The following is a 10,990-nucleotide window of genomic DNA, read 5'->3' as shown; positions in this document are numbered from 1 at the left end:
CTGTTCCTGTACACAGGATCCCTCTACCTGCCTCACTTGCAGTCACACCCTGCTGACCCTGACCACTGGCCAGACTTGAGGTACTTAATCTACCGGGTGTGACCGCCTCCTGTAACAAAGTGTCCAGGTACCTCTCCCCCTCCCGGATGTGCCGCAGTGACCGGAGCTCGGACTCCAGCTCATCAATTCTGAGCCGGAGTTCCTCCAGCCACCAACACTTGCTGCAGATGTGGAAAAGGAATTACAGACCCTCAAATGTTTCAAGACTTCAACTCGGGGGGAAAACAAGTGTGACAGGGAACTTCAGGACTTTTACAATCTAAGCGCACGCTATCGTCAGTAATCATGATCTTTTCTTGACTGCGTGTATATGCCTGTGTGTGTGCGCCTGTAGAATTGTGCAAGTGGGTGTGGTTGTGAATACCAGGTGTTGAAGAATAAACATTTCTTTTCCTTTTAAAAACTTACCAGAAAACCTGTTTTTTGTCTGTTCTTTACAGTTTTAACCCTTGGGCCATCTCTACCCTATCGGTAACAATCTCCAGAATACACACCTGTCGGGTGTGGGGGAGGGGAGTGAGCCAGGGGGGTTTGGGTGTGGGGGGGAGGGGAGTGAGCCAGGGGGGTTTGGGTGTGGGGGGGAGGGGAGCGAGCCAGGGGGGTTTGGGTGTGGGGGCGGAGGGGAGTGAGCCAGGGGGGAGGGGACTGAGCCAGGGGGGTTTGGGTGTGGGGGGGGAGGGGAGCAAGCCGGGGGGTCTGGGTGCGGTGGGGAGGGGAGTGAGCCAGGGGGGTTTGGGTGTGGGGGGGAGGGGAGCGAGCCGGGGGGGTGTGGGTGTGGGGGAGGGGAGTGAGCCACTGGGGTTTGGGTGCGGTGGGGGGGGGGGGGGGGTGGGGGGGGGGGGGAGAGAGAGAGTGAGCCGGGGGGGGGGGCGGTTTGGGTGTGGGGGAGGGGAGTGAGCCGGGGGGGTTTGAGTGCGGTGGGGTGGGGGGGAAGAGTGAGTCATAACCTGATTGTTGCACTAATGTGATTAAATCTCCACTTGTACATTTCAGAACCAAGATACACACCATGGCCTAAATTTCATGAAGTGTTTAAGATAACAGTCGCTCTCTGGTTTGGTTGTAAGTATTCTCATCTCGCTGGAAGGGTGAGATCACTGCAGGGACTTGCACACAAAGCCGAGGCTGACACTTTGATGCGGTAGGGAGGGGGTGCTACACTGTCAAAGGAGCAGGACCCAAATGAAAGGATCCCTTCTGCCTGGTCAGGCGGTTGTGAGATAATCTGAAATGAAGGAACATCTCCAAGTGTGTTGGCCGTGTGTGAGCAGCTGGATTATTTCACAAACCCACATGGTTCGTGGAACTGTTGTTTGGGGAAGTCAATTTCTGACATCCATGTGACTCCTGACTCACACCAACACACGCTCCGGTCCCCGTGAGGTAGCCCAGGAATCATCCTGATCACATCAAACTAGAGATGGACAGTAAATCCCTCAAGATTCTGTGAATAATTAAGCGAGAAATGGAATAAAAGACCAGGGTCGGAGAAGAGGGTGGATGTTATTACCTCTCTGGGTTCACTTGCTATGCAAATGCTGCCATCCTGGTTGTATTTTATCGGGGCTCCACCTTCTTCGATGAGGGTGCCGTATGCTGTGGGTGTGAAGAACGCTGGAATGCCTGCACCACCCGCTCGAATCCTTTCAGCCAACGTTCCCTAAAGGGTTAAAGGTGGGTGAATACTCAGAGACCATGGCCCACAGCTCAACATCATTCTAAACCCTGTGCAGCAGATAGAAACTGCACAGATACTGGACCATTTACCAAGTGGCCATGAACTGCCAACAAATTATGTCTTGTTTGTGGATCTTTCAACTTAAGAAGGAAAACAGATCACGCTCCATTGCGCTTTCGGAGTATCAACATCAAACACTCCCAGGACAGGTACAGCACGGGGTTAGATACAGAGTAAAGCTCCACTCTACACCGTCCCCATCAAACACTCCCAGGGCAGGTACAGCACGGGGTTAGATACAGAGTAAAGCTCCCACTACACCGTCCCCATCAAACACTCCCAGGACAGGTACAGCACGGGGTTAGATACAGAGTAAATCTCCCTTTACACTGTCCCCATCAAACACTCCCAGAACAGGTACAGCACGGGGTTAGATCCAGAATAAAGCACCCTCTACACTGTCCTCATCAAACACTCCCAGGACAGGTACAGCACGGGGTTAGATACAGAGTAAAGCTCCCTCTACACCATCCCCATCAAACACTCCCAGGACAGGTACAGCACGGGGTTAGGTACAGAGTAAAGCTCCATCGACCTCCGGTTAAAGCTTTGCTGAATGATACAGCTCAACACAGAGCAGTATCCCATGCTGCATCATTTTATATTTATTTTTATTTTATATTTATATTTTACCCTTATTCAAAAAGGGAGGGAGACAAAAAACAGGTAACTATTGGCCAGTTAGCTTAACATCTGTCATTGGGAAAATGTTAGAGTCTATTATAAAGGATGTAATAGCAGAACATTTAGAAATACATAATCTAATCAAGCAGAGTTAGCATGGCTTCATGAAGGGGAAATCATGCCTGACAAATTTATTAAAATTCTTTGAGGAGATAACAAGGAGAATAGATAAAGGGGAACCAGTAAATGTAATATATTTGGATTTCCAAAAGATGTTTGATAAGGTACCGCACATAAGGCTACTTAATAAGATATGAGCCCATGGTGTTGGGAGTATTATATTAGCATGGATAGAGGATTGGCTAACTAATAGATGACAGAGAGTTGGGATAAGGGGGGCATTTTCAGGATGGGAACCTGTAACTAGTGGAGTGCCACAGGGATCAGTGCTGGGGCCACAATTATTTACAATATATATTGAGTTACATGAGGGAAGCGAATGTACTATCACCGAGTTTGCAGGTGACACAAAAATAGGTGGGTAGGCAAGTGGTGAGGATGACACAGGGTCGACAGAGGGATACAGGCGGTTAATTGAGTCGGCAAAAACTTGGCAGATGGAATATAATGTGGGAAAGTCTGAGATTATGCACTTTGGCAGGAAGAATAGAGGAGCTGAATATTATTTAAATGGAGAAAGACTGCAGAAAGCTGCAGCACAGAGGGATTTGGGAGTCAATGTGCATGAATCACAAAAAGCTAACATACAAGTTCAGCAGGTAATAGGGAAGGCAAATGGAATGTTGGGCTTCATTTCAAATGGAATGGAGAATAAAAATACGGAAGTCTTGCTAAAACTATACAAGACACTAGTTAGACCACACCTAGAATACTGTGAACAGTTTTGGTCCCCTTATCTAAGGAAAGATATACTGGCATTGGAGGCAGTCCAGAGAAGGTTCACTAGGATGATCCCGGGTATGGAGGGATTTTCTTATGAGGAGAGGTTGAGTAGGTTGGGCCTGTGCTCATTGGAGTTTAGAAGAATGAGAGGTGACCTTATTGAAACATATAAGATTCTTAGGGGGCTTGACAGGGTAGATGCTGAGAGGTTGTTTCCCTTTGTGGGAGAGTCTAGGACCAGAGGGCATAATCTCAGAGCAAGGGAGTGTCCATTTAAGAAATGAGGAGGAATTTCTTCTCTCAGAGGGTAGTGAATCTGTGGAATTCTTTACCCCAGAGGGCTGTAGAGGCTGGGTCATTAAGTATATTCAAGGCTGAGATAGACAGATTTTTAATCAGTCGGGGAATCAAGGGTTATGGGGAAAAGTCAGGAAAGTGGAGTTGAGGATTATCAGATCAGACTGGTACAGACTCGATGGGCCGAATGGCCTACTTCTGCCTTACGGTCTTATATTTGCTATATATCTTTGCTTCCTGAATAACATTGGTCATTTAATTTCTGCAGCTAAATCTGTAACTAGACTTATTTTACTTTCCCGGTCTCGAACAGTTGGGGGGGAGGGGGCAAAGGAATAAAAGGAGGGGTCAATCCGTACTCGGTGTGACCCTGGGGCTCAGGGATGAAAGGTCAGTGTCTAATACAACGTTGCATTCATTTTGGCCAGTTATCCCAAACGTTCAGTGATAAGACCGGTTATTGAGTTATTAACTCACCTGTGGGGTTAGCTCGACCTCCAGCTCCCCAGAGAGGTACTGTCGCTCAAACTCTGCATTCTCTCCCACGTACGACGCCACCATCCGTTTGATCTGCTTGGTGTGAAGCAGCAGCCCCAAGCCGAAGTTATCCACTCTGGAGGGGGAAGCAGCAATGCAGAGAGTCAGTGCTAACTCTGACCACACTTCCACCGCCCCCTCTCCTCCGCCTCACCTCTCCCATGGTGAGCCATGCTGAGCAGACCTATCAGGAGCGGGGGGTTTGAAATATCTATAACACAGCCTCTTCCGCCACCAATAACTCCCACCAAATCCCAGCCCGTCCACATACCCATCCTTTGCTCATCACAATCCAAGCACCTCCCCCGCTCACAAACTCCACCCACCGTGGCTCTCGCAGTTACTTGGAATCAGCCAATAACGGGACAAGCAGATCAGCGCGGGTATGATGTAACGTAACACATCACCTCGATATGTCCCCTCACCCCCTCCTCCATCCCCCACCCCCACCCCCGTGTGGCACCTGACATGACCTCGATATGAAACGCTTTGTCCAAGAATTGCGTGTTTGGCCTACAAAAGGAGAGAGAGAGAGAGAGAGATAGATATATATAGAGGGGGACAGCAGGTTACACAGGGAATTCCAGAGCATGTAGGGTGCAGATGGATGTCCGCATGGACACTGACAGTAAAGTCTGTGGAGGCTGGAGGATTGGAGAGTGACCAGGACAGTGACAGGCATTGACTTGGCCGAGGCAGGTGATTCTGCTGCTGCTAAACCTACTGAGTATTTCCAGCTTTCTCTGGTCTTATTACAGAATCGGGTTACCTGGTGAAAGTGGATGTCGGTGGACTTCGTTCTGGAGAGGATATAGTGTAGGAAACTCAGTTCATGACCAGACTATCTGTGCGGTTTGATGGTGTTAATTTATTCAACTTTTTATTCTTTCATGGACTGTGGGCTTTGCTGGCAAGACCAGCATTTGTTGCCCATCCCTAATTGCCCTTGAACTGAGTGGCTTGCTGGGCCATTCCAGGGGGCAGTTAAGAGTCAACCACATTGCTGTGGGTTTGGAGTCACATGTAGGCCAGACCAGGTAAGGAGGGCAGATTTCCTTCCCTAAAGGACATTAATGAACCAGAGGGGTTTTACAACAATCAATGATAGTTTTATGGTCACCATCACTGAGACTAGCGTTATATTCCAGATTTATTAATCGAATTTAAATTCCACAGCTGCTGTGGCAGGATTTGAACCCATGTCCCCAGAGCTATCGCCTGGGCCTCTGGACCGGTCCAGTGACATTACCACTACACCATCTCCCACCAAAAGAGGAACCCTAGTTCGGACACTGGGGGGGCTCCTTCCTCTGGCTTAATGTCTCATCTGGAATCACAGAATAACACAGCACAGAAGGAGGCCATTCAGCCCATCATGCCTGTGCCAGCTCTTTGTAGGACCAGGCTAAGTAGACCTACCTACCCCGCTCTTTCCGCCATAGTCCTATAATTTCTGTTCCCTTCAAATATTTCTCCAATTCCCTTTGAAAGTTATTATTGAATCTGCTTCTAGTGCCCTTTCAGGCAGCACATTCCAGATCACAACAACTCCAACCGAAACACTTTTTGGTGCAGCAGGCTTGATGGGCCGAATGGCTGACTTTTATGGTCCTCACGTTGTCTATTTCTTTCGGCAATGTTGTTCTGATGAAGGAAGATTAAGCCGAATCGTTAACTGTGCTTCACTGATCCTGCCAGACCTGCCTTGTGTTTTACACATTTTCCAGTTTTTGTACATCTTAATTCTCCATGTTTTGGTTACTAACTTTGTGACATTTTGGAAAGTTTACTCCAGCAAAACCCTTTGTGATTTTAAACACCTCTATGAAATTTCTGAGGATTGACACCTTTAACAATGGGGCAGCCACTGAGGAGGGCAGTGAGGTGCCAAGTGAGATAATAGTCACGAGCCCTGATTAGATAAACACCAAAATAAAATATTAACCCAAGGATGGAAACAGCTGCTCATTATAATGCAGCACAAAACTGCACTGTCGGAAAACCAGTTGCAGGTTATCAAAAGCCTCCGCTCAGCCTTAACAAGAGGCTGGGGTTAAAAAAAGAGTCAGCCAAACCCCTGATTGCTATCTTGTGACCCAGTGAAAGAGTGCAGGAGTGTGAATGTCAGCCGAGGACAATGGGCTCAGCTGAGATCCACCTCAGGGTCATGTTCTCTTCACACACCTGCCGTCTTTAGAGTAGCCGCTGGACAGGGATAGAGGGGGCAGCAGAGGGTCAGGGGGGCAGCTCCACACTCCCCCCCCACCCTCCAACAAAAGTCCAGGCCCTCAGGAGAGGAGAAGAGAAGGACTGAACAGGGCTGAACCATGTACATGTAACACAGGAAACAGTGATCACAGGGCCACTAAAACAATGGGCAGTGACTCACCGTGGCTCCTTGATCAGTATCTTCCAAACCCACAACCTCTACCAGCTAGAGGAACCAGGACAAGGGTGACAGAGCAAACACAGAAAACCTGCTGCAAGTTCCCCTCCAAACCACAATCCTGACTGTGGGTGTACCTACACCACAGGGGCTGCAGCGGTTCAAGAAGGCAGCTCACCACCACCTTCTCAAGGGCAACTAAGGGTGGGCAATAAATGCTGGCCCAGCCAGCGACACACCCACACCCCCTGAACGAATGAACAGTCCACAGATACCGTCATGTGCCCTGTTTCGCACTTGATGAACCTGGCAAGGCCCAATCAGACCAAACCATTACCTACTGTTGCTGGGAGCCTGGTTAATGGGGAAAACCTTCAACCTAAATAACCAAATTTATTGAATGACCCCCAAATGAAGAAATTACCAGCAAGATTTCATTTAATACAAATCAGAATCAGCATCAATTAAACACAAATTATCGGCAAATTATACTTCAAATAAAAAGTTAAATTGTCACTCAAATATAGACACATCCCTCGCCGCTCTCAGTCCGCAAGGACTAAATATATTTCTAAATAGGGACTTCCTTAGAATGGATTCCAGCAACCTCCCCTCCCCCTCCCCCGCCCTCACTCTGCCCGGCCCCGCCCCCACTCCGCCCGGCGATGCCCAGCCCCACCCGGCCCCGTCCCCACCCCACCCAGCCCCTCCCCCACCCCACCCAGCCCCTCCCCCACCCCCACCCCACCAGGCCCCACCCCCACCCCACCAGGCCCCGCCCCCACCCAGCCCCTCCCCCACCCCACCCAGCCCCTCCCCCACCCCCACCCCACCAGGCCCCGCCCCCCCACCCGGCCCCTCCCAGTGACACCCGGCCCCTCCCCACCTGGCGACACCCGGCCCCTCCCCTCCCCCGCCCAGTGACACCCGGCCCCGCCCCCACTCCACCCAGCCCCGCCCACAACCCCACCCCACCCTGTGATGCCCGGCCCCTCCCCCGCCCCGCCCAGTAATCCATTCCCTGGTATCTTCTAAGAACATCTTTTAACCAAAAAAATATTCTCCATGTGAGGTTTTGACCATCTGAGCGCCCCTTCCCAACGCCCCCTTCCCAATGCCCCCCCTACCCATCGCCCCCTTCCCAATGCCCCCCCTACCCAACGCCCCCTACCCAATGCCCCCCCTAACCAATGCCCCGCCTTCTCAATGCCCCCCCCTTCCCAACGCCCCCCCCTTCCCAACGCCCCCCCCTTCCCAACGCACCCCCCCTACCCAAGGCCCGCCCCTTCCCAACGAGCCCCCAGCCCAACGAGCCCCCTCCAGTAGCACTGGGCCTTGAATAGGTCCTTGTGATGATGTTGGTGAGTTTGAAAATTCGTTTCCCCCTCTCGAGTTTCAGCTCAGACGGAGACCCCAACACCCAAGTTCACGGAGAAGCCATCGTCTTGGCTGTCCCACTGGAGCGGCTCTATCAGCACAGAGAGCTCCCCCCCCCACCAACAGAGAGCTCCCCCCTCCCCCCACCAACAGAGAGCTCCCCCCCCCACCAACAGAGAGCTCCCCCCTCCCCCTGCCACAGAGAGCTCCCCCCTCCCCCCGCCACAGAGAGCTCCCCCCCGCCACAGAGAGCTCCCCCCTCCCCCCGCCACAGAGAGCTCCCCCCTCCCCCCGCCACAGAGAGCTCCCCCCTCCCCCCGCCACAGAGAGCTCCCCCCTCCCCCCCCCACAGAGACCTCCCCCCCCACAGAGACCTCCCCCCCCAACAGAGAGCTCCCCCCTCCCCGCCCAACAGAGAGCACCCCCACCCCCCACCACAGAGAGCTCCCCCCTCCCCCCCCCCACCACAGAGAGCTTCCCCCACCCCCACAGAGAGCTCCTACCCCCCACAGAGAGCTCCCCCCTCCCCCCCCCACCACAGAGAGCTTCCCCCACCCCCACAGAGAGCTTCCCCCCCACCACAGAGAGCTCCCCCCTCCCCCCCCACACAGAGAGCTCCCCCCCCTACCACAGAGAGCTCCCCCCCCACCCCCACACAGAGAGCTCCCCCCCCTACACAGAGAGCTCCCCCCCCACCCCCACACAGAGAGCTCCCCCCCCTACACAGGGAGCTCCCCCCCCACCCCCACAGAGAGCTCCCCCCCCTACACAGAGAGCTCCCCCCTCCCCGCCCAACAGAGAGCTCCCCCACCCCCCCCCACAGAGAGCTCCCCCAGCCCCCGCCACAGAGAGCTCCCCCCTCCCACCCCCCACCACAGAGAGCTTCCCCCACCCCCCCCCACAGAGAGCTCCTACCCCCCACAGAGAGCTCCCCCCTCCCCCCCCCCACCACAGAGAGCTTCCCCCACCCCCACAGAGAGCTTCCCCCACCCCCACAGAGAGCTCCCCCCTCCCCCCCCTACCACAGGGAGCTCCCCCCCCACCCCCACAGAGAGCTCCCCCCCCACCCCCACAGAGAGCTCCCCCCCTATACAGAGACCTCCCCCCCCCACCCCCACAGAGAGCTCCCCCCCACCCCCACAGAGAGCTTCCCCCACCCCCACAGAGAGCTCCCCCCCCACCCCCACAGAGAGCTCCCCCCCCTACAGAGAGCTCCCCCCTCCCCGCCCAACAGAGAGCTCCCCCACCCCCCCCCACAGAGAGCTCCCCCAGCCCCCGCCACAGAGAGCTCCCCCCTCCCACCCCCCACCACAGAGAGCTTCCCCCACCCCCCCCCACAGAGAGCTCCTACCCCCCACAGAGAGCTCCCCCCTCCCCCCCCCACCACAGAGAGCTTCCCCCACCCCCACAGAGAGCTCCCCCCTCCCCCCCCTACCACAGGGAGCTCCCCCCCCACCCCCACAGAGAGCTCCCCCCCCACCCCCACAGAGAGCTCCCCCCCTATACAGAGACCTCCCCCCCCCACCCCCACAGAGAGCTCCCCCCCACCCCCACAGAGAGCTTCCCCCACCCCCACAGAGAGCTTCCCCCACCCCCACAGAGAGCTCCCCCCTCCCCCCCCTACCACAGGGAGCTCCCCCCCCACCCCCACAGAGAGCTCCCCCCCCACCCCCACAGAGAGCTCCCCCCCTATACAGAGACCTCCCCCCCCACCCCCACAGAGAGCTCCCCCCCACCCCCACAGAGAGCTTCCCCCACCCCCACAGAGAGCTTCCCCCACCCCCACAGAGAGCTCCCCCCTCCCCCCCCTACCACAGGGAGCTCCCCCCCCACCCCCACAGAGAGCTCCCCCCCCACCCCCACAGAGAGCTCCCCCCCTATACAGAGACCTCCCCCCCCCACCCCCACAGAGAGCTCCCCCCCACCCCCACAGAGAGCTCCCCCCCTATACAGAGACCTCCCCCCCCCACCCCCACAGAGAGCTCCCCCCCCACCCCCACAGAGAGCTCCCCCCCCACCCCCACAGAGAGCTCCCCCCCCACCCCCCACAGAGAGCTCCCCCCCCAACCCCCACAGAGAGCTCCCCCCCCAACCCCCACAGAGAGCTCCCCCCCCTACACAGGGAGCTCCCCCCCCTACACAGAGAGCTCCCCCCTCCCCCCCACCAATACCCCCCGCCTCAGCCCCTCCCCCACAGCTGAGGGGGATTTCTCTGTAAAGGTGAACTCTGAGGCTTGTCAGGGGTGGACCTGTCTCTATTCAAACGCCGACAGAATCACACGTGCCAACTTCTACTTCGGAGTCAAAGGTTTATCTAAATCTCTGCTTCCTGCTATTAAATCAAAAGTTTCGAACAGATAATATCCACACGTCAGATTGGAACAAGGGTGTTCACCTTTCAGTTTCACATATCAGTGACACAGCATTGTTAATGTTTAACACTGGATTAAGCAGCTTGTTGAGAAGGTCAATGGCACTGCCTGAGACTGCCAGACCATGTGTTTGGCTGCTGGCCGCTGGTGAATAAACTTTGGAGGAGTATAGCACAGGCTATTCAGCAACATAAACCTTCAACATGTTTAAACAATGCAAATGAATGCTCCCTGCAACTGAGCGGTTCAAACACCAGGAGCCAAATTAAACAGGAGCACACGATAAACCAGGAAGGGAGTAAATCCCCCTCTACACTGTCCCCGTCAAACACTCCCAGGGCAGGTACAGCACGGGGTTAGATACAGAGTAAAGCTCCCTCTACACTGTCCCCATCAAACACTCCCAGGACAGGTACAGCACGGGGTTAGATACAGAGTAAAGCTCCCTCTACATTGTCCCCATCAAACACTCCCAGGACAGGTACAGCACGGGGTTAGATACAGAGTAAAGCTCCCTCTACACTGTCCCCATCAAACACTCCCAGGACAGGTACAGCACAGATTTACATGGGTACATTGTGTAGATCCAGCTGTGAAAGGGTTCCAGTTGTACCAATGTAAGTAGCTCAAGGTCTGTTGAAGCCTCCCTCAGTTGAGTATAACTTTGTACAAATCTGCAGAGTCAACTGTCCGGCC

At 54.5% G+C, this 10,990-nt stretch overlaps 1 protein-coding gene across 1 annotated transcript in view; it reads right to left on the bottom strand.

The window, feature by feature from the left end:
- The window catches only part of oxct1a (3-oxoacid CoA transferase 1a), a 105,069-nt gene that overhangs the window by 70,834 nt on the left and 23,245 nt on the right, over positions 1-10,990 (bottom strand). Inside the window, exons 4-5 of the mRNA XM_078560209.1 lie at positions 4,100-4,235; positions 1,571-1,720 (exon numbers count right to left, since the gene is read on the bottom strand). Coding sequence (XP_078416335.1) covers positions 1,571-1,720; positions 4,100-4,235 — 286 coding nt within the window. The remainder of the gene's footprint in view (positions 1-1,570; positions 1,721-4,099; positions 4,236-10,990) is intronic.

This window comes from Cetorhinus maximus, chromosome 2 (genome assembly GCF_964194155.1).
Source record: "Cetorhinus maximus chromosome 2, sCetMax3.hap1.1, whole genome shotgun sequence".
Taxonomy (NCBI): Eukaryota; Metazoa; Chordata; class Chondrichthyes; order Lamniformes; family Cetorhinidae; genus Cetorhinus; species Cetorhinus maximus.
Note: the sequence above shows the minus strand (reverse complement) of the source record. Positions and strands in the feature narration are given on the sequence as shown.